Genomic DNA, 23445 nt, shown 5'->3' with positions numbered 1-23445 from the left:
TGGGTTTTGTAAGGGTTTGGTTTGGGGGAAGGTTGGGGTTGGGTTTTTTCTTCTTCAGTAAATTAGGTCTGGAGTAGAAAACTGAAATCTTTCATGCAGTCTGAACACCGAGTCTAAAACATGATGAAGATGCTGTATGGCATTAAATACTTCAAAATATTGACATTAGGGCTAACACTGCTTTTTGGCAATAGAGCAGGGAAGTAAAAGAGTAAATGAGGCGTTATTTCAATAAAAAAACAAGACTGATATAAGAAAAAGGCCAATGTTAATAAATGTATTCTAGGAACCAAATTTAAGTTGTTATCTGTCAGATGTGCAAAACTTTAGACTGGAAAGGAGTGAGTAATGACCTATCTAGTAATAGAAACAGTGTGATGTATTTACATGCAGGATTGTATGACATGGTTGACTGCAGTAACACAACTGGGCTCAGTGATCTGCAAAAGCTTTAGGCCGATGGATTCAATAGCAGAAAGAGCTCTTTTATCTGGTGTCTCAATAGGGTTTTTTAAATATGTCTCAATTCAGATGGTACCCCATCAGTTATACACAGTGATAAGCAACCTGAAGAATACATATTGATTTATTTATTTATTTCAGATATTAAAGGATTATTCATACTTAGTCCAGAGCACCTCAAAAAAGAATTTTGCCTTGGAATGGACCAGGTACATAAAATTCTCAGGTATACATGAGATTAGCAGTTCACTATTTGAGTTAGCCAGTTAGATAACTATTTGATTTAACTGGCATGTTAATCCTGATGTTATGCTTACATAAGCTCCTCCAGGTCAAATCAGCTGGCAATCCATGAGAGAGATGTCACTGAGCAGAAGGTCTGTGTCCCAATGCTGATAACTACATTGCCTTCGAGGGAATCAGAAGTCTTTTTAATACCTGTATTAAATTTGCTTTCTACATTTTGCTGGCAGATTCTTACCTGTTTAAGACTGTGGTGATGGATCTGCGTAAGTCCATCCTCCCATTTTAATTAGCAAGTTGGACACCCGACACGCCTGGATAAGGGAAGAGTGCTCGGCGGCGCTTACAATACCACAGCTATTCATGTTCTCCGGGCTAAAAAACTTAGTGTTGAGGGAGAAGTTTGGTTTGGGAGCAGAGAGTTACATCTTTTGCAACTACCTTCTTCTCTTTGTCAGATAGCCCTTATCAACACCGCAGCTAACTGTATTTATTGCTGCTGTAGCAATAAACGGAACGCCGCTCCCCTTGGAACGAGTGTTTCAGGACCTGTGTTTAAGGGCGAAGGCAGGGCTGCGGTGCGAGGTTGGCCGTTCATTTCGTACCGCGGCGCTGCGCTGGGCGCTCAAGCCCCGCCGCGCTCCGCGGAGCCGCTCGGGCGGGCCGGGTCCGTCCTCGGCGGCGCCGGGAGCGGCTCCATCCCCGCCGGAACAGGAAGGCGGCCGGGGCGCCGCGGAGGGCCGGGGAGGAGCCGCCGTCCGCAGCATCTCCGGGGACGGTTTTGGCGGGCGGGGGCCGCCCGCACAGCCCGGAGCAGCGGTAGGTGCCCGGGGCGGACGGGCGGCGGGGCAGGGCCGGGCCGGGCGCGGCTCCCCGGCGGGAGGAACCCCGCGTCCTCCGCCTCATCTCTGCCGGGCCGCCCCTTCCCTGCCCTGCCCTGCCCTGCCCTGGGGAACTGCGGCTTGTCTCCGTGCCCGGCCGAGCGCCTGCCCTGACCTGAGCCGGGGCTGCGTGAGGGAGGCTGAGGAGCCCTCCCGGGGCTCAGCAGGTAAAGCCGGGCCCCGGAAATTTCACAAGGCGATAAGGTGAGGTAAGAAAACCCCCAAAGGATGAAATTCTGCCTGCTGGCAGATAACAAATCTCAGTTCGGACAGGGCCGGCTTTGGTGCTGAGCCCTTCCTGGGAGCCACGGCACCAAGCCCCGGCCCTGCGGACGGAGGACGGGGACAGAAGCGATGGGACACGGGCAATGCCGAGGGAAGGAAGGGCTGGGGAGAGCCGGGCAGAGCCAGCGGCTGTGAGGGATTCACGTGTGCTCAGGAACAACCTCCCCAAAGGCAGAGCCCCCTCTCTCCCAGCCCGCCTCACACAAGGCAGATGTCGCCGTGGAGGTGAAGTGCTCTGTTTTTGCTGTCAGGATGCCAAGGGCCTGTAAAATGTTGTGTGGTTTCCTGCCTAGCAAAAAATTATGGAGAGGTTTGAACAACCAAACCAGCGGAGCACAAAGGCAAAAACGTGCAGTACCTTGGGATATTGCGTAAGGGAAATTGCAACCACGCAGCCAAAACTGGAGCAGAGTGAAAGGTCACTGCAAGCATCGATGGGTTGGAGCTGCACGGTGGCAGAAATGTTCCTGAGGGAAAGGTGTGAGGGATGTTACCTTTGTAAATAACCCTGGAATAAAGTTTAGCTTGGTCATACAATTCAGTGGATGACTAAACAAATTGTAAGGAAAAACAATACGGTCTGCCTCAGTGACCCCATCCCTCAGCTGTTGGCTGGATGGACCTAGGCCCAGAGAGTATTTCTTAAAGGAATGGTTATTTTGGCTCCACGTGCTCTTTTATCATTTGGGTAAGCAAATAATGCTGAGTATTTGTAGCGGTGATGATTTGCCATTTTAATAAAAGGATCTTGAACATAAATCTGCTAAATCAGACCAGTTTGGTTAAGAGCACTATGCCAAGAGTTTAGTAAATGGATTGCAGGTGGCCCCCATTCCATGTTTATTTACCTCCTGGCAATTGAGCTTTAATAATGCTTCAGTGCCACTAAATTGACTTCATAGGTCAAGAAATGTCACAATATTTATTGCTGAGCATGACAAAGTTTTATAGCCTTCAATTAGTGCAGTATCGTTTTCTATGTGCAAGTGCCTTGTGTATATAATATGGTATATCTGGTCTGGAATACCTATTAAGAATTGCACACTGTTTTCAGTGGTGAGTCATCAAAGTCAATGAATGTTTTTGTATTAATTGGCTTTGGATGAAAATTCTGTCTCCTTTTTTATTCTTAGTCCAACAAACTTTCAGGGACTTTTGCAGAGGAGGGGACTGTAAATTTGATTCTTTTATGACTGAGATATCATGTATGTTTTATAATTCTGAAGTTTGCAGTTCCATGGTTTATATATTACTCCTTGATTTTGATTTATGTTGCAAATGAGTTAATTTTTGCGATTGAGACCAACTTCTTTATTTGTTAAAGACTGAACTATATATGATCTGCATCCTTGTTTAGGGCTTTAAGATAGTTTTGGAGTATTATCAAAGAGAGTTGATAGTTCTGGTATTTCTGACAAAATAAAAATGTTGCCTTAATCATTTGATGCCCCAGGTCAGTAGCTGTCATCTGGAGAAAGAAATAAAAGATGGAGTTTAAAAATTTTCTTTTGTTGTTTCTTGTGGGGTTTATCTGTTGCTCTGTGGGGTTTATCTTGAAAACTGCATTCCTGCAATACTTAGGAAGTTTGCCTTTTTTTTTTTAATTGTTGTTTTGGTCATTTCTAATATACACTGAAGGCATAAATAAACTCTTACTTGGATGTAAATATTTGGAATAGAGTGCCCTTTCATACCTATTTTACTGTAATGCTGAGTTGAAAACATGTAGGGAAGTCATGTTAGTGTTGCTCACATGTTGACAAACTTCAAATGCTCCTTAGTTCTGTTCTGTTCTGCTCCTATAATAGAGTTTGTTGTTTTATTGCTTTTGTAGCCTGTTCTTGATGGGAGAAAACTTGGTGCTGAGCTAAGAACCAAGACTGGAAGGTTGTGGCTCTTGTTCCCTTGTTCCCAGGTAGCTTAATATAGCCAGAACTTATTTTTGTGAAGTCTGTAGAGGTAGGAATGAATCAAGAAGATACTCTTATGAAAGACCTGCAAAAAGCTTCCTGTTGACTGGATATAATGCAATTTTTTTAGGAGCAGAGCACTGGGAACATGGCCCTGGGAGAGAGAGGAAGCAGCAGCTCCAGCAATGACAGGCAGGAACAGAACCATAATCGTGTTATTACAATTGTCTTCCTGGCCCTCTTCATCGACCTGTTGGGATTTGCCCTCATCTTGCCACTCTTTCCTTCCATCCTTGATTATTACAGCCAGACTGAGGTAAGTAAAGAAAGTCAGCCCACAAAAAGTGTTAGGCTCTTGAGGGAGGAATGGAAGAAAAATCACCTGCCTTGGGGCAAACCAAGCAGCTGTAGGAAGATTAATAATTACCTGGCACATATAAATGTGAATTAACTGAATTTCATTAACTGAATTTATTAGTCAACCTGCATAAGACTCTTCACCTGTATTTTTTCATTAAATTAGGAGATTTGTTTTGATAAAAATTCAGGTATTTCTTAGTGTCTAGTCCTTGTGGTTACCAATGCATTTGAGTCTTACACTGATGTCACTGGTGAGGCAGCTCATAATGGAGCTGCAGGCTGGGGTTTATTGAAGAACCAAGGAGATGAGAGCTTTTACCCCACCTGAGTATTTCACAAGGTCACTTGGCCTCCCCCAGTGTGGAGTTCCAACTCAGCTTCCATTCCTAGCAGGGAGCTGGCTGCTGCTCCAGGAACAGAGCAGAAGCTCCTGTTGGATCCTGGCTGTGCAGGTGCTCATTGTTACCCTGCTCAGGTGTTAATGGCATTACTGGTCAAGATGAACATGTTGTTGTGGGAGAATTGTTTTTGCAGCCCACACCTCTGTCTGTCAGCCCCTTTCTAACCCCCCTCCAGCTGCAGCTGTAGCCTTTGTCCTTCTTACAACCACATCTCTAACCCAAACCATGGGCTCTGGTCTCCAGGGTCTTCCCCAGGGTCTTCCAGTGTATTTCCAATAGCCAAGGTCTCCACCTTCTTTTTCAGACCCTCTTCTTTTCAAGTCCTCCTCCTCTTTTTGGGAATCATTCCTTTTTTGCATCACCTTTTCCTTCTGCATCTGCAAGCTTCTGGTTCTCCCAGGCTAAACATGTGCAGCAGGACAGAATGTGTCTCATGTTGCCATTTTAATTGAAAGTTTCAGGGCATGCCTGTTTAATTCAGGATTTAGCAGGTAATGGGCCTGAAGGCTTGAAAAAGTTCAAATTCAGACATTCCCCCACCCAAACATATCCTATCTGCTGTCTGTTAACATTCACCATTTTAGCTATTTTTGATCAGTGAGCAAATTTTCCCTCGTGAGGAGGAGGAGGGAAGGAATCGTGTAACATTGTCTCTAGTCCACATTGTGTCTAGTTTTTGATGCAGTCTTTGAAAATAAACTTCTTCCTTCTTCTGTTTGTTTCCCTGTTTTCTGTTTTTCAGGATGGATTCTATTTGTCATTGCAACGTGGGGTAGACTGGTTTGCAGTGATGGCTGGGATACCTCCAGAGAGGAAATACAACAGTGTCTTGTTTGGAGGTAGGGAAACTGAACAGACAAGCTGACAGCCCAAAAACACTGTTCTTCCCAAGTTATTTGCAATGTTGATGTGAAGAATGACAACAAATACAACAAACATGCTTGGCTGTTATTAGTTCTAGGTTTAAGTAACTCAGAAAGTGTCTCTTAGACTATAAATGATTTTGTTTACAACACTCTGATAGCAATGAAGAGTTGGACAGCCCCATCTCTGTTGTTTGGAGACACTAAACAGGCAGGAGGAACGGGATAACAGGAACCTTGTGAAATTCAGTAGGGACAGGTTTTAGGTCCTGCCTGTGGGAAAGAGTACTCCAGCAGACTGGACACTCACTGGTGGCCCTGGGGGTCCTGGTGAGCAGCAAGCTGAGCATGAGCTAGCCCTGGCAGCAAAGGTGCCCAGAGCTGCTGGGATGTGTGAACAGAATCAGTGGGTTAAGGGAAGTGATCATCTTGCTCTAGTCAACACTGGATAGACCATATCTGAATTGTTACATTCAGTTTTGGTCCCCAGTACAGGGAGGAGTGTCCATACACTGTGGTGAGTCCAGTGGAGAGTCTGGGGCCCTTGGCTGGTCTGCAGTGAATGGCAGCTTTGCAGCACCTGTGGGGAGTTATGGAGAGCTAGGATCTTCACTGAGGTGTGTGGGAGGAGGAGAGGCTACAGGTGTAAGTAGGAGCAGGGGAGGTTCAGATGGGAAATATGGGGGAACATTTTTCCAGTGAGGATGGTCAGTAGAGCAGGCTGCCCAGAGCAGTGTCCATCCTCAGAGATTGTCAAACCCTGGTTGGGTAAGGCCCTGAACAATCTGCTCTGACCTCACAGCTGGAGTGGTGAGGAGGGTCACCTCCTCACCACTGTGGTTGGAGTAGGTGACCTCCAGAGCTCCTTTTTAACCTGAATTATGCTATGATCTTACTCAAATTGTTCTACAGATTGTTACAGAAATACAGGCCTGCTGTTCCTTGTTGTCACACTGCCAGCTGAGGGTCAGGAGCTGCTGTGCTGGGCCCTGGCAGTCCCAGAAATGCCTCTCCCTTTCCAGTTGATGTGCACATGATCAGAGATCCATCAGTAGGAAGCAAACAGAAACTTTGTGTGTTCCAGCCTCGCCTGGCCCTTGGGCAGGTGTAGTGCAGAGCTGCTGCTAAATCCCATTAGTCTCATTAAAAGCAGCAGGGCCTCTGGATTGCAGGACCCAGAAGCATTTCTCTCTCTAGGACACTGCTGTGGATGAGCTCCAGCAGGAACAGAGAGGGAAATATGTCATGGTACACATCAGAGACTCTTCTGGCTTCCTGCCATCTAGACAGTTGTGAGAAATCTGTGATTTCAGAGTATGAAGATATGAAGGTGTCTGGGTTAATTTTAGTTAGAACCTGTCTACTCTCTCTTTTTGGCGGGCTGAGGCCTCCCCCAAGATAAGCAAAAGGCTTTTAAAATAAACTAAATGAAACACAAAACTTAATTAGAATATGTGTGAATGTATTGTTAGTATTTAAAGTAGTTTAATTTGGTATAACAGGCATTAGGGAGTTTATGAGCCATTTTCCTCTTTCTTACCATATCCTTGCAGGCATGTTTTTCTTTCTCTGCTCATTTTTTAGTCAAATTACTGGTTTTGAATGCTAGGAAACAGTTTCTTTATTCCCTCAGAAGCTGCCTTCTGTCTCCTCTAAGGCCTGACCAGAAGCTTCCTAGTTTCAACTTCTCACCATCTCAGGTTGTTTAGACAAGGGGTGGGAACTCCCAGTCAAGTCCAACTTGTTGCTTTTCCTTTTACCTGCCGTGTCCTGCACTCCTGGGAGTGCTGTGTGGAAAGTTTCATTCCAGTTGTGATGTTAAGCAGAGGCTGCTGGAGCCTTCCTGCAGCCTGTGTTCCTTCACTGCCCTCGTCTGCCACAAGGAGCAGAGGATTGGGAAGGTGCTTGCCACATCATCTTCTTGTTTCTCCTAGTGCCAGCCATATTTTTCATTTTTCATTAGATTGCAGGCTCTTCAAGGCAGAAACTTCTCTGCCCACATCAGGGCCCTGAGGGCACCAATATTTAGTTGCTGTGCCCAGTCATCACCCACACACTTTCTGCCCAGTGATTCAGGAGCTGTATTTCAGACTTTGTCTCCAGGGCTGCCTCTGTCCTTATCTCTTGGATGGACCTCAGACTTACACTGGAGATATCTTGTCTCCTAACCAACATCATGGTGTTGTTTCCACTCCTTTCTCTGGCCCTGACTCCTGCTGGTCCATCCCTGGAAGGATGTGTGGAGCCCTTGCCCTGTGTGGGACTGTCAGTGGGTGCTGTTGGCAGCACCTGCTCTGCCCAGCCCATCAGACTGTGGGGCACCAGGCTGGTGAGGGCACTGCCCGTGCTGTGTCACCCTCAGCTCCTTCCCCCCTGTGGAACAGCCCTGGTTTTGCTGCATGCTGGCTTGGAAATATTTGGCATGGAAGGGTGTTTTTACAATGCTAGAAACACAATGAAGGGAACTGTGTGTCATAAACTGGCCATGTAAAATTCTGTAAGATTTTTTACCCTTTTTTTTTTTTTTGAGCTGTGAATTATCACAAGCAGCTCTTCCCAACAAGGTGTTCAGTATCAATATTCTGCCTCCCTCAAAGCTGATGGGAGCAGAACTTCTGGTCTGTCTCTCCCCTGCCTTTTAAAGCTTTGATAGCTGAATGATCTGAAACATATAACCCAGTTTTTCCTTTAGAGAAAAGCTGTGACAGCAAAGCTACTTTTGCCTGCATGTTGAGAGTGTAGTGCAAATTAATAAGTCTATGAAGCTAGAAATGGCAAGAGAAAAGAGGAATTAAAGATCACAGAAGCTGGAGGCAGATTTCAAAGGACTCTTGGAGTCTGTTGGAATCACTCCTACCTCTTAGGGTGCCTCACTAACAGCAGTGCTTAAGTCCTTCTTTCCATGATAAAAAGGAAAGAAAAACTAATTAAGTGTGACAGAATCAGGTTCAAACAATCAAAAAGTCTTAAAAGAACTGTGACTGTTAAAGACTGTGTTATCTCTGCTTTAAGAACAAAAAATGTATGTAGTCAGCAGGGAAACATTGGAGAATCATCATTCCATAATAACCAGTGAGTTTCAAACCCTTTCTCACCAGTGAAGTAACCAGGTATTAATCCAGTTTATGCCTGTTACATCTGGTCTGTCTGTATTTGCTGTCTCAGTTAAGTAAATGCAATGTTGGTGTTCTGAGAAACAAAGCTATTCTTCATAGCTTTTTTATTCTTCATAGCTGTTGTTTAACATTTCATTTCAAGTTTTTATCACACATAGTGTGCTAGATCCCAAACAGCTTGGCTGTCTTTGTATTTAAGATAAAGGCAGCAAACCTAATGATTCATATCTTTTTATCTTTCTTTTAGGTCTGATTGGCTCAATCTTTTCCCTCCTGCAGTTTTTCTCCTCTCCCCTCACTGGTGCAGTGTCAGACCACTGGGGCAGAAGGCCTGTCATCCTGCTGACAGTGGTGAGTGTCACATGCTGAAGGCACCATGATCTTGTGCTTAGCACAGGAACTGAATTGTGACAGTCTCAGTTCAGCTCTAAATTGAATTTTTGAGATCTGCTGGTTGTTGACTCTTTCTTGCCAAGTCACTTGGCCACACTTCCAAGTGTGAGTGCTTCAGCTGAGCTTCCCAGACCCAGAACTGTTCAAAGAACACACCAAAATATTTATCTGTTTCTGTCATATTCCTAAACCCCTATTTCCTGTGTATGGGAGAATGACTTCAGATGCTCTGTTGACAAATGTTAGGCCTAATTCCTATGTATTTTACTTCATCAAGTGATTAATGAGGGCTGATCACTTCATGACCTGTTCCACAGAGCCTGGGAATTGTTGGTTAGAAAGTTCTGTGTTGCACTGCAAGATGCATTTCTTATGAATGTGGACATTCTTCTTCTTTTGAAGTCAGATTTCTCTTGAATTTGGAAACAAATGGAGTGGGATGTACAAAAATGTTTTGTGCCCAGGACTGGTTTAACTTCCACAGAATTTTGCTCTTCTAATTTTGTTAGAAATATCCCAGTTATATGTAGTTTGTATGGACTTGTTTCCACTTCATTTATATTGCTGTTCAAGACATGGTGCAGTGTCAGTTTATTCAGCCAGTTCTGTTACATGGGGTTTGGAGCAGCCATTGAAAACAAACAAAAAATGCAAATGTTTGGCTGGGAAGTGGGCAGAAATGACATCAACTTTGCATTGCTTTATAAAGAACCCTTTCTTGCTTCTGCAGATGGGTTTGATAGCCTCATACTCACTCTGGGCTGCCTCTCGGACTTTTGGCGTTTTTCTTCTCTCCAGGATCATCGGGGGGATCAGCAAAGGGAATGTCAGCCTCTGCACAGCCATCATTGCTGACCTGCACTCTCCAAAAGCACGGAGCAAGGGCATGGTGAGTTACACTTGTGGGCCACATGTTTAGTGTTAATAGGCAGCTTTTAATTGATTTTGGGTGCTCAGTATGTGTTCATCAGGTGTGTATTCACTGATCAAGTGCAAACATGACTTTACATTCCACCTCGCTTCTGGAAAGGTGCCAGATCATATTCCTGGGACCTCTTGGACTTTTGCCTATGACCAAGTGAAACACAGATGCTTTAGAGATGGGAAAATTATCTTGTTTCAGTGTTAAAACTGTTTCTCTTGCCTGGTAACTTTAATTCTGATTATAATAGCTTAGAAATCAAAAGGTCTTATGGCCCAATTTTGGCAGCTGGAAGCCAATTGCAGGGCAGCCCCTTTTCCTGACCTTCCCAAGCTGTGGAAGCACAGCAGCACAGCACAGAGCGCTCCTGACTTCTTGCACACTGCACTGGCTTCAGGATCTGAGCTCAGTGGGTGGAGGATGTGACATTTGGCTGACTGAGAAGGATGAGCAGCTGCCCTATCCATTTCCAGAAGGCAGTGACACAGATGGAAACATCCTGCAGGCTGAACTTGGCCTGTGAATTACCAGTTATATCTTTTATCCTATAAAAACCTTACAGGCCCAGACTTATCTTAACAGATTGTTGTAAGCCACCACAGAGGACAGCTGCTTCTTGGGAGGGGAAGGCTTTAGATTTCACAGTGATAGCTAATGAATCTTCCAAGCAAATTACCATAATCCTGGGGAGCCAAAATGCATTTTTATTTGTGGAGAGAGGTAGCCTTACAGCACTAGTAAATAAAATGGGTCAGGGCCTATTTTTAGGGCCTGAGAGTAAGTCAGTGCAGCATGGCTCACATCCACATGGCTTGTATTGTTTTCTATTCCAAAGCAAAGTAGGCATGTTCATTCTGCTTTCTGGGAGGCAAACAGCAAATGACTGGAGCTATTCCCAAGCAGTGATGGGCCACTGCCTGTTCCTGCCACTTCCCTGACTGGACAGAAAACAAAATTGCTTATTTGGAAACAGCAGGCTTTTAAAGCTTCATGCTCCCTGCATCCTCAGGATGACTGAGTTCTGTACCTGGTTAATCCAAATACTTTCACAACCTGAAAAAACTGGTGTCTAAAATTCCCTCTGTGTGTTGACTTTATCCCTGCAGGCCATGATTGGTGTTGCTTTCTCCCTGGGCTTCACCCTGGGCCCCATGATGGGTGCTTACCTTGCCCTGCAGACAGAGAAAGGAGAAGTCTTCTACCTTCGCTCAGCGCTGTCCGCGCTCGCCTTTGCTGTGGCTGATTTCATTTTCATCTTCCTCCTTCTTCCAGAGACTCTTCCCAAGGAAAAACGGGTAAGTGGACCATTGGTCTCAAGATCTGGTTTTTCTGTAAATATAAGATTTGAAAATGGTTGAAATATTGGAAACAGCAAAGAACAGGCTTAGCCAGTGTCTCAGAAATTTAGCTCATTCCTGGGATTGGGATTATTATTAATGTTGGTGTCAAAGCAGTTGTTTGATCATAGAATCATGGAATATTTTGGGTTGGAAGGTGGTTAAAGATCACCTATTTCCAACCCCCCTGCTACTGGCAGGGACACCTTCCATTAGACCAGATTGATCAAAACCTCATCCAGCTTGAACACCTCCAGGGATGGTCCCATCTCCTAGCCCAGTTTAATACAAGATCTTTATAATTAACAGGACTGCTTCATTGCTGGTTTTGGTGTGTAATGTTTAAATTTCTCAAAACCTAATGTGAACATAGGAGGGAGACTGTGAAATTTAAACTATGACCACAAGGATTCCTTGGGGAAGAATTTCAGCAAATCATAAAAATAAATGCATCAGAGACTGGATTTTCTTTCATTCATCCAGTATATGTTAGAAGTTTTCTTACCTATTATATTGTATTTGCTTGAATATTTTGAACAGTTAAATAGCAAATTACTTTTTTCCTGAGCTGTTCTGTTTCTACAGATAGAAAATACCTACATGTCCTAAAATTCAGTGGCTGATTTGATTTGTGGAGCCAAACATTTATTAATATTAGGATTTAATATTGTGTGATTAGTCTCTTAGAACAGTCTCCTTTGCACAGTGAGAGAGGTGGAATTCAGCCCTGGGTATCTGCACTTGATTTGAGGCTTTCACTGATTGGGTCTTTGCTGTGATCCCTGGTTTCTAGGCAGCACTCAGTTTTTGGAGGGTGCTTGGTCTCTGGATAGCCAAACCCATTTGACACAGAGAATTGTTCAGGAAACTTTTATCTGCAATGATCCTACCAGGGCAAAACTTTGCACCTTCCCTGAGTGTTTCCCAGCAGGTTGTGTCCCATGGGAAATCTGCTGCTCACACTGTGTTCCCAAGCACTACAGTTATGTTATTTTCTTTTAACAACTCTTCCATGTGTCATCTGTTCCTCTTTCCTATTTGGCTGTTCCTAAACCTTCCAAATAAAATCCTGCTCTTAGAGCTGCACACTCCAGGAAGGTGGCAATGTGGTGATGTAGGGAAGTGCTGCAGAGCAAATCTGTATTCTATAAACAATTTCTCCTTTGCTGTAGAGTGATTAAATGGCTGCAGTGCCTTTGGGATCATGTGATGACTGAATAGATCCCTCCTCCTTTTGTTGTCCTCTTGGAAGCTCTGACCAGCTGCTCTGCATTAGCCAGCAGCACTGAATTTAGGAAGGGAAAGGAGCTTTCTGTCACTGCTGTTTGGGGCTCTGGCCTTGTGCAGCAGTGGGTGCTGCAGTGGGAGCTGCTCAGGGCCAGGTCCCAGTCACACAAAGTGCACAGGCTGCCCATGACAGGGTGGGGGGACAGGTTTGGGGCTTCTTGTGCTCGTCTGCTGTCCATGGGATCCAGCATATTTGTAATTTCTGTTCTTAGGCTGCTCTGCTCTCTTCTTTGGTAACTCCTCCCACTTTCTGAGTAGTTTTCTTGGCCTGTGGATGGCAGAGGAAAGGCAGGTATGTTGGCTGCCCTTCTGGAACTTGGCTGGGCTGAGCTGCAGCAGGTGCTCTCACAGGTATAGGAGTGGAATGTGTTGGAAGGACAAAGCTGTAAAAAGAGGGGAAATCATCATGAGAAATGGTAGGAGGATGTGCCAGTGGGATCAGACATCTGTTTCCTTGAAGTTGGCTGTGTTCTCATCATACCCTTGTTTCTCTATCAGTCTGCTTTTCACAGGACAGAGTGTTTCATATTGATTCATATTGAAATTAACTTGGAGGAAGGGAAAATGGAGGGGGATGGGAAAGGATATGTTTTCATACAAAGAGAACAGCATTTTTACTCTCTTCCTTCCTCTTTTTGTCAACTGTTCCATGAGTTGATCAGGTCAAGAGAGTCATACTGGCCTTATGGTAGCCAAAACAGCTCCTGCTGTGACCAGACTGGGAGAAGGGAAGAATAGGAAGGTCTCTAGTGGAATCTGTCCCCTTTAAGAGTTAGTTTTTAGCTAAGCTAGCCATGAGCAGGGAGGTAGAGGGAGACTCTTACAACTCTTTTTTGCTGGACTGTGTGTGGGGCTGTGCAGGATCAGTAGCAGACCTGTGGAAAGACAAAGCTGTGCTCTGTGCACACTGAACACCTCTGCTTTGGGAGGGGAGGCTGCAGCTTGGCAGGCCCAGGCTGCAATCCTGATGTGACTGACTCTGCCTTCCACTCCTGTTACTGCACCAGAGGAAAACAGAATGAGCAGAGACACTCTGAAAATGCCTGCCATTCATGGTGACTTTGGGGATGATCATGAAGTAGAGTTGAGCAATTATGGGATAATGAATCATAAGCACAGAAATGAAATCCAAGTTAGATGTTGCAGAGTTTGAACCTGTGAAGAAACTCAACTTCATGCAGCTGCTGACACTGACTGAAATTGGCAGTGTGTACTTTTTGGGGGATGGTGAAACTCTTTAGCCAGTTTTAGGACAATGCTTTCATTATGGATCAGTAGATGAAATAATTTCTAGACCACTGTTTCTATGGCAAAGATAGGAGAAATTAAAAAAAAAAATCATGTGTGCACATACAAACACACCTACATTAAAAAATCAAATAGGTGTATATATTTCATAAAACATGTAAGGTTTTAAATGTGCAATTACAATGTATTGTAATTAGACAAAACTAAAATCAGCCTTGTGCAAGGCTGCTTGGCATCCTGTCTGACATGGATGATCATTCAGAACTGGTACAAGCTACAGGGTATTTTGGTTACTGGCAAAGATGCTTGCAGGGAGTTCTTGTGCCCAGATTCTCTGTGCTGGAGTGCAAACCCCATCCTACCAACACATGCAGGAACTGGGGATTGCCACAGGCCAGCTTCAGGAAATCCTCTCAGACTCCTCAACAGGGTGAGCAAACTTCTTGGGTGTGTCTGTACTGTGTGCAGTACATGCAGTGGGAGGGAGAATAAATATCCCAATATTTTCTGTGTGAATCAGCAGCCTCATGGCCCCAGGCCAGCCCAGCCTACTGGACTGGTTGCTGTTGTGAGACTCATGGGCTCCAGACTCTGTGTTGGGTACTCAGAAGCTCTGACTATCAAAACAAGAGAGGTCCTTAATACCATAGTGAAGGTTGATTTGTTTACAGCTTCATTAAATCCAGCCCGTAATGAGTCCTCAGGTCATGCACTGAGATTAAATTCCTCTGATAATCTGACCTTTAATCTCTGCCCTCAGAGAGAGAGTAGCTCCCTCCCTCCCTATCTGGGAAGAGAAGAAAACTCATCAAATAAAGCCTGTGCAAGGCTTTGAAGGCATGAAATACTCCATGTGATTATTCAGGATTCTTGAGTGGCTGTGACTGTTGTGTAAAGTGACAGGCTAAGTTCTACTCAAAAAAATTGTTTTCCTAATAATGTAGGATTTCTATTCATTTGATTTCTAATCATTGATCATTCTAATCTGATTTCTAATCTTTCAGACATTATTTCCTTCCGTGTTTTCTTCAATTTTCTGTATTTTAGAATTAAAAAAAAAGAATAAAAATGTAAATTATCTATAGATGAAAGAATAAGCATTAGATGGAAGAATAAGTGCCTGTGGGTAAGGAGCAGGGTACAATAGGTACACTAGGTACATAATTAGGTTGAGATGTACACAGTACAAGGCCCAGAAGTGTTACAAAATAAATCTTCCTCTTTAAAAAGCCACCCATTGTGGCTGGGCAGAATCTCCTTGGAAATTCCTCTAAATATTTTCAAAGAATCTTTGTAAAAATTATATTTTCTTTCTCTTCCCCAGGAGGTGTCACTGGCTGGCTAAAATAGCAGCCAGTACCAAAACAGAGCAGTGTTTGATGTGCTGCACACACTGCTCTCAGATTTGTAGCACAAGAGCAAATCCTCAGCTGCCTGTGAGCTTGCAGGCAGATGTGCCATTATTTTCCTAGTAAATGTGCTTTGGACATGAGTGATGATGCAAAAGGTGAACCAAATGAAGCCACCTTCAAGGCTGTGGAGAACAAGGCACTTCTGCTTTGTAAGAACCCAAAGAAGGATTTGTGTCTCCAGTTTGCGGTGCTGTCAGTGCTGCCCCTTTCAATTCAGTCACTGGCCCAGTTGTGAGTTCAGAATGTCTGGGTTGTTACTGGGGCCCACTCAAATCCCAGTGCCAGGTGCTTTGTTTCATCTCAGATGATTTGTGTAGGTGTAGAGGCACATTTGGTGGTTCCTGTCAGCTCCTAGCAGTGGTTATTGCATTAGGGTTTTAAATAAACCTCTCTGTGTCTTTGATCAGGTCCCTTCTGTGACATCTGGATTTCAGGCAGCAGTTGACTTGCTCAGTCCTTTGGCTCTGTTTCAGTTCTCTGCAGTCACCCGAGGCAAGGATTGCCCCCCAGAGCAGAGTAAGTGTCAGGTGGCTTTTACAGTAACACTGTCCCTTGTGTGTGGCACTGGCCTCTAAGTGAAAACTGTACTCACACCATTCCAGAAGCAGGACTCTGTTTACTCATTTAAACCCACTTCAATAACTTATGAACAGGCAATCAGAAGTTCCACTGGACCTTGGTTCTTTTGTTCCCAAAAGAAGGTTTTGAAGATTTCTGACTTGATATTTGTTTTCCTCGGCCACTGGCTGCAGTAAGTGAAGTGATTTAAAGATAGATCAAGGCATTAGCATTAGCATTAGCAAGGGAGATGTGAGTTTGCTTATTCAGGCTGCAAACCAGGAACTTCAGACTATTCACAACTTGGAGATTTAGGATTCTCTACATCTCTGTAGGACTCCTTTAGTGGCATGTGTTGTATGGATGTTTAAAATGAGCATCTGAGGTGAGAACATTTCCCTGTACTGTTAATAAATGCTACTTTTCTATTGTGGTTTTATTGTCAAGCCTTGCTTGGAAAACACCACCATGTTTTTCTCCCCACCTCCCACGCCCTTGGTGTTTGTTTGGTTTTTTTTGTTTTTTCAGATCTTCAGAATCTCAAAATTTTGGGCCTGGCCTACTTCCTGTACCTCTTTCTGTTTTCTGGATTGGAGTACACACTGAGTTTTCTCACTCACCAGAGATTCCACTTCAGCAGGTATTGCAATAAATGGTGTATATTTGACTAGGATATTTTCCAAAATCTTTTCATTTAAGGTCTCTTCATGTATTTTCAAGAGAGGCTTTCTGACATTAGTAAAGCCACCCCAATTTGGGGTGGTATTGTTTGGTGGTATTTGGGCTTTGTAAGAAGAATTGATGAAATATGGGCACAATTTTTATCATGAATGAGGTACTCCATCTACAGCTTCTAAAAATTAGGGAATATAAATACCCAAGATTAAATTTAAGCTCCTGAAATAGGTATAGCTGTGCTAGTTGTATTGACTATAGTAAAACCTTTTCTTGCTCTAAGAGTTTTTGGGTATCAGGACAAAACCTGAAGCTCAAAGAGGCAAAGAATGGGGAGATATCTGTGAGCTGATATTTGCTCATCAGCAAATTCTGCATGGCATATGGTGTGCAGTCATGTCACAGAGCCTGATCTCCTGTAGTCAACCTCCAGAGAAGAAAGAACAGAATCCTCCAACAGCTCAGCTTGAAATACTTTTTCTGCCAGCTCAGAGGAAAAATTCCAGCCAGGAATGTGAGCTTGCAATTTGATTCCTGTGCATGTCCTTCCCTTTGAGTAATTCTCAGAGGGTTGTCTCATCTTTCCCTGTCTGTCTTTCATTACAGTTTGTGGTTTAACCAATCCATGTGTGCCAAGGAGAGGTTTTTGTAGTGCTCTGAGCTCTGCTGTGTCCTGTGCGTTCAGGGCAGCCCTCAGTGAGCGCCAGAATTCCACATAATTCAGTCAGTGAGGGAGGGCAAAGGGAAAGTTGGAGAAAATTGAAGGAGGGAGTGATGTCTCAGACTTCCCAGTGTGACAGCAGATCACCACCACGCTGGCCTCCATCAAACCCTCCATGAGCTGCACCTTGGAAACCAACATCTCCATGCACATGGCCCAGCTGTTCACAGCACAATTCACACCCACTGGTGTGCTGAGTCTCTGTGGGCAGCCCAGGAACCCTGAGCTACCCCACAGCAGCCCAGAGGTGGCTGCAGCTCCTGCCAGCATCGTCCCACCTTGCAGATAAAGCTCGGAGCTTCCCCTCTGCCCTCTGCTTGCCGAGGCAGCCGCTGGCAGCGCTGAGAGAGCCCCGAGGGCGTTTTGTGGCTTTTGTGTCCCTTGCTCAGGGGTTTCCCGGGACTGGTGAATCCAGGGTGGAATGCTCCGTGCCTGACTCTGTGCTTTTGCCTCCCTTCCAGCATGCAGCAGGGCAAGATGTTTTTCTTTATTGGAATAACAATGGCTGTGATCCAGGGAGGCTATGCTCGCCGAATCAAGCCAGGAAATGAAATCAGAGCTGTAAAAAGGGTAAAAAAAAAAATCAATATTTCTTTTTCTTTCCTCCCCACAAATCTGATATGTTAATTTTCAGTCTGAAGTGCAGTGAAGGGTAGTTGGAGGTTACAACTGCATTTGTCCAATCAAAAGAAATTTCTGTCTCATCTGTCCAGCTAAATGACTTCTCAGAGCTGGTTGTTGGGCACTTATCTGTCTAAATAAACTTTGGAACATTAGAGCTCTTTCTTATGATATGAGCAACAGTACTATTGGAACTTTGTATTCTTCATATTTAATTGCAGTAAGGAATGAGAACAGATTGTCCATCTGTGCAGGTTAGGTAGAATACTGTGAAGAGTATGCTCTATTTCAGTGATTTCTCTTGCAGTGCAGAAACTACTAAAGCTGCTTCAGGGCTGATCTCTGATTTCTTTCTGGGAAATTATTTTCAATCTGGCTATCTTTGTGCTTGACAGGCTTTCCCTAGAGTATATTTCACTGCTGGGCAAGGAGAAATAGATTCTTTTTCCAATCTTTGGTTTGTGTTCATCAGTATTACACGTAACAAAAGCATGTATCAGTGTTCAGGCTGAGGTTTCACTGACAGAAGTGTACATTCCTTTGTTTTGCTTGGCTCTTTCCTCACAGAGCCCCTGCAGCTGCTGTGCTGGGATGGCAGGGAGCAGCTCCCTGCAGCTCAGACAGCTCTGGGACAGCAGATGTGTCCTTTACATTTGTGTGTGGAACCAAACAAAGCACTGCCTTGGCTCCTTGGCAGTAGGTTTGCTTGGACTGCTAGAGCCTTGATTAATGTATTTTACATTATTTTGAGGCCTGTGTGATATCAGTGGTGGCAGGGTAGATTTCCAAACCGCTGCATTCCAGTGAATTGACTCAGCTTCTCTGAAAGTGATTTCTGCTGGTGGAACAATCTCCACCCTGGTCCCTGGCAGGCAAACACTGATGTCAGGCTGCTGGTGTCACGTTTCCCTGTGGATGAACATCAGCTGTGCTGCTTCATCCTGCACATCAGCCTCCCCCTGTCAGCCTGCTGGGTTTGCTGGCACTGCACTGCCCTTTGCACCTCTCATTTTTACCCTCCTTCCTCAGGCCTGCCCCAGCACTGCAGTCACCTCAGACACTCATTTGCTGGGCTGGTGGCTCCTCAGGAACACCCCCAGCCCTGGGGCACTCTTCTCCAGGGATGCCCGTGGCTTCTGTGGCAATTCCCCCTTTTGCTGAAGCCATTCTGGCACTTAGTGAATCTGCACCGTATGGCAGAAGTGGCCTCTCTTAGCACAGTGCTTACAGCAGCTCATTTATCACTGAATCTTCAAAATGAGGCCCTGGTGGCAGTGAATACCCTCCTTTATCACACACAAAGCACATCTGATCTGTCTTTTCTGCAGGAGCTCTGTAGGCAAGGGAGACATCACAGGGAAATGGAAGTCCAGCTCTTGGAGGAGATGAAGAATGCTTTTTATTTTGGGGGTTTGAATTTTAGATGCACCTTCTTCCCCCTTTTTTCCTCTTGGCTACAGAAACCTGAAAGCTAAAGGTAAAATCAGCCAATAACGCTGTGAAAAAGCAGAGGAGCTGCACACAAGCTTTTTCTTCTCTTATGCCAGCTCAGGAGATGCAGAGTTAAAGCCAGGTTAACACAAAACAAGAGGAAAAATCCCCCCAAAAGGGCAGATGTGTAGAGAGAGAACTTGCATGCGGTGTGCAATCATGTGACAGTGAGAGGGAGCAGAAAAGTTCGTTGTGCTGGTGTGGGGCCATCCAGGTGCCTTTGAAGTGTGTGCTTGGGAAGAAAGAGCCCTCTGCGTGTGCCTGGTGTGCTGTGCCATCCCCGAAGGGAGCTGGGAGGGCACCAAGAGCGGGCTCAGTGGAACCGCGTGACTCGTTCCTCTTGCAGGCCATTGTGCTGCTGATTCCCGCGTTCCTGTTAATTGGATGGGCTGCAAATGTGACCGTGCTGAGCGCCGGGCTGCTGCTGTACTCCTTCGGTGAGCTGTTCAAACGGCACTGCAAGCTAAGCACGAAGGATTTTCCTTCATGTATTTATTCACACTGTTAAAGATGCACTTCTAATTTCAAACTACAAAAGAAAGTTGATTCTTGGGTTTGTGAAATATGGACAAAATGGTGTCTGGGGTATTTTCTGATGCTGTTTGTATCACAGGAAGTTGGCATGGTGGTATTTGGAAGCATCCCCAGTGCTCCCGTTGCCCTGTCCCACTGTGCAGCCTTTTTACCCCCTCTTAGCAGACCTAGAAGCAAAGTTGCACTAAATAGCTCAGCCCAGGAAAAAAAGCAAGGCAGGGAACCTTTGTACCTGAGTGGTGCTGCATTATTGCTGAGGCTGGAGGCCTGCACACTCTGAGGGTGTTCAGAGAGGTGTTTTTAGTGTTTGTGTAAATTCTGTTCTGCCAAGCTGTCGTTCAGGGAAACAGTCATGAATGAAGTAGATCCATCTATTGGATGTCTAAAAAGAGATTTCAGGTATTACCAATGCTGCTAACTATTGTTAAACACTGCTGCCAAAGTGGACTTCTCTTTTGCATGGTACAGCTTGATTTAGGAGTAAACTCTAAACCACAAAATGTGCCCTTGAGCCTATAATTTGTCTGGGGCCAGCTGTGTCTGATAGGTGAGGAGTGAGAGTTCATTATGTTTAAGCATGTTTGAGTCTTCCCTGTGCAGACTCCATCTCTTCCCAGTTAAGCCAGCTAGAAATGCCCCTTAGGGTGGGGGGGGTTTCTCTTCTCCTCCTTTTGCTCCTTCTGGCCAGGAGAGGCAGGAAGAGGCAGGAAAAGGAGAAGAGAAACCCCCCAGGGGTATTTACATTGAGACACCTGCAGTGAAATCAACCTTGACCATTCCTGCTCTTCCCCTTCCCTTCCCCTGCTCTATATGCTTGAGGCACTTCTTTCTTGGCAGAAAAGGCCCCTGTTTCAGTAAGAGGGCAGTGATTGCTGAACAACTCTTGGCTTTTGTGTCCAAAAAGTGTTGTAATCTTTTCCTCTTGGATGTGACTTTCCCAAGAGAAGCTGTAGCTGCCTCTCCTCCCCGAGTCCAGTGCTCTGCCTGCACAGGGACAGTGTCACTCGGTGCAGCCACCTCATTGTTTGGAACAGAGCAGTTCCCTGCTCCACCTGATAAGAGCACAGTGATTTGGGAAGCTGCCAGCTGGCTGACCTGCCCTGGGCTCCATCCCTGTCCCAGGGCTCACAGAATGAGGGATGCTAATGTGAAACATCTGCTTGGAGCACTCCCAGCTCTGGGCTCTTCCTGCAGGTTGCCTCGGAGGGGGTGTTCCCATCACTGACCTGGATTAAACCTGGTGACTCAGTGAGGGTTGAGTGCCCAGAGCTCAGCGTATTTCTCTGCAGCAGTAACGAGTTTGGGCCACATGTTTGTCACTGTTCTTGTCTGTTCTGAGCTCTGCTGTTCGCTGACAGTCTCTTCTGTGGATTTTTCCAGCTGCAGCCATTGTTATCCCGTGTTTGTCAGCAGTGGTGTCAGGCTATGGTGAGTGTCCTTCCTGCTCTGACCTTTGTATTGACTTGGCTCAAATTGCACAGAACTGACCTTGAGTTAAGCATCAACAGGAACACTTGTGGATCCCTCTGCAGAGGAGCATAGGGAACCAGCCCATGGCTCACAACTGATAATTCCAGCACTAACAGCACTGATCTGCTCAGTGACCATCAATATCACACTGGAATTTTGTGCTGTGTAACACAGCTCAGGCCAGTGTGATGGGGAAACTGCAGCAACCTCATTGCTGGGGGTGATGAAGTGGGCAGAGGCCACAAACAGCACTGAGGAGGGAACAGTCTGGGCTCTCTGAAAAGGACACCAGCCATCCCTGCCAGCAGTGAAATAATTTCTTGCTGATTCCTTAGAAAAGACCTTCTGAGGAACCTTCTGAAGCCTTCTGGCAGGGTTGCTCTGTTACCTGCTAAAGCAGATGTAGCTGTGGTGCCATCTGTGGATAACACGGCTTTGGGTCAGCTGGGTGCCAGGACTGCAGCGCTTGCTGAGGTGGAAAAGAAGGGTTTGCTCATTAAGGTCATGTTTATGTTGCTCTTATTTAACTTGCAGCCACAGTTCTGTGTTTATTGTACACCTGGGCCTTCTCAGAAAATCTCGTGTACAATGTGAAGTTTTTGTTTTGGACAGGCTTGGGGGATTTTGGGAACGTGCACTGCAAATTGTCCCAGTCAAGCCAGGCCCTGGTGTTTCTGCAGTTGTGAGGCCTTGGTGGAGGGCAAGGGCAGGCTGGGGACTGGGTGAGAAGTGATGGGAGGGGAAAATGCAGGTGGGAAATGCCCCAAAGCTCCCAGAGCTGCAGCTGTGCCCTGACCCACAGTGTCGCTCTCTGCTTGCACAGGCACTGCCGGCCAGAAGGGACGAGTCATGGGCATCCTGAGGAGCCTGGGCGCCCTGGCCAGAGCCCTGGGACCCGTCCTGGCAGCTGCAGGTGAGTGTGGGCTCCTTCCTCTTCTTGGCACCTGCCAGCCCAGCTGGGGCAGAAGGGGCACAGGGGCCCCCTGCATGGGGTCAGAGCCCCTGGGCATTTCAGGGTAAGGGGACAGAGGAAGGGAAGCAGCCTCAGAGCTTGAACTTGGGCTGATGTTAACAGCAAGCAAGCCAGAACCTGTTTGCTGAGTGCAGCCTCGTGCTGAGCTCCTGGCACCCTCTGGCTCACCCAAGGGTCAGCAGTTCTGTTCAGCTGGCCAGGTACTGTGTGAGCACAAAGCTTTGAGGGCTTTCACACATCTGCAAGGACAAGCACACTAACAAGATGGATTCCCTTTCTTTTGCAGTTTACTGGCTGGCTGGGGCAGAGATTTGCTTCACTGTCTGTGGAGCTTTTTTCCTTGTCCCCTTGGCTCTGCTCAGGTCTATAAAACAGCAGGCAAAGGAGGAGTAGGAAGGAACCACAAAACCATCACCAGCTTCCAAGGACCTCTGCAAGACCTGACTCTTGGCACCTGGCTCTGCTGAGCAAACAGGAAGATTTTGATCTCATGGAAGGAGATACACGATGACCATTTGCAGCAACAACACACAGCAGTTATGTTTAAGGTGGCCTCCCAGGCAGCTGGGTTAGCTTTGCAAACAGAGAAACACCAAACAAACAAAACCAGACACACACACCCTGACCAAGAGCTGAGAACGGCATTAAGAGCAGCAGAGCCAGCACAACAGCAGGCCTGGAGCCCTCCCCACTCCCCAGGTGCTGTTGCACACAGGGCTCTGCAGGGGCTGGGCTGGCACAGAACAACCCCTCAGGACCATTCTGCTGGGGTTTTGTACCAGTGGTACCAGAGTCTGCAAATGCTGCATCCACACCTGCAAACGTGATGGTCAAACAAAAGCAGAAGCACACTACAGGCTGCCTGGTACCCCACTGGGACTTTGGTACGTGGACTGTTTTTAATATACAATTGAATTTGGAGACATGTTTTATATTTCTAATACTGTGGGATGTTTTTGATGACCAAGCCCTGTTCTTTTTGCATTACAATAAAGTGTTACATTGAACACTCCTGTGGTCAGTTCATTACAGTTGTTACCCCCTCTGAACTGAACGTCCCTGTCTGGCTGAGGCACAGAGGGGCCAGGATTTTCCCCAAGGTGCCAAAGGCCTCCTTGAGGGAGCCAGCCATGGACGGCAGTGCCGTGCTGACCCAGCCCATGGGTGGGGGAAGGAGCCAGCACCAGGCTCTGCCCACTGCTGAGCTGGGAATCTCTGGGAAGGGAGCCCTGCCACAGCCAATTGCAGTATTTTCTGGGAAGGAACGCCATCACTAATCAAC

General features: G+C 45.9%; 1 protein-coding gene across 7 annotated transcripts; it reads left to right on the top strand.

The window, feature by feature from the left end:
- The first annotated feature begins 1398 nt into the window (after positions 1–1398).
- MFSD10 (major facilitator superfamily domain containing 10) lies at positions 1399–23170 on the top strand. 7 transcript variants are annotated; one of them, XM_064710233.1, is made up of 14 exons: positions 1447–1524; positions 3706–3758; positions 3912–4097; positions 5285–5381; positions 8769–8872; positions 9645–9803; positions 10943–11131; positions 15528–15636; positions 16207–16318; positions 17536–17644; positions 19533–19623; positions 21101–21148; positions 22014–22103; positions 22450–23170. In XM_064710233.1, exons 3-14 carry the CDS (start codon positions 3930–3932, stop codon positions 22554–22556), a joined length of 1383 nt encoding a protein of 460 aa, XP_064566303.1. In that variant the 5' UTR covers positions 1447–1524; positions 3706–3758; positions 3912–3929; the 3' UTR covers positions 22557–23170. The 7 variants fall into 7 exon arrangements, with proteins under 7 accessions (XP_064566298.1, XP_064566303.1, XP_064566297.1 ...); XM_064710230.1 differs by lacking the exon at positions 1447–1524 and adding an exon at positions 1653–1790 and having other exon boundaries at positions 3706–3786; XM_064710229.1 differs by lacking the exon at positions 1447–1524 and adding an exon at positions 1668–1795 and having other exon boundaries at positions 3706–3786.
- Positions 23171–23445: the final 275 nt, after the last annotated feature.

The sequence above is a fragment of the Zonotrichia leucophrys genome, chromosome 4, assembly GCF_028769735.1.
Source record: "Zonotrichia leucophrys gambelii isolate GWCS_2022_RI chromosome 4, RI_Zleu_2.0, whole genome shotgun sequence".
Classification (NCBI taxonomy): Eukaryota; Metazoa; Chordata; class Aves; order Passeriformes; family Passerellidae; genus Zonotrichia; species Zonotrichia leucophrys.
Note: the sequence above shows the minus strand (reverse complement) of the source record. Positions and strands in the feature narration are given on the sequence as shown.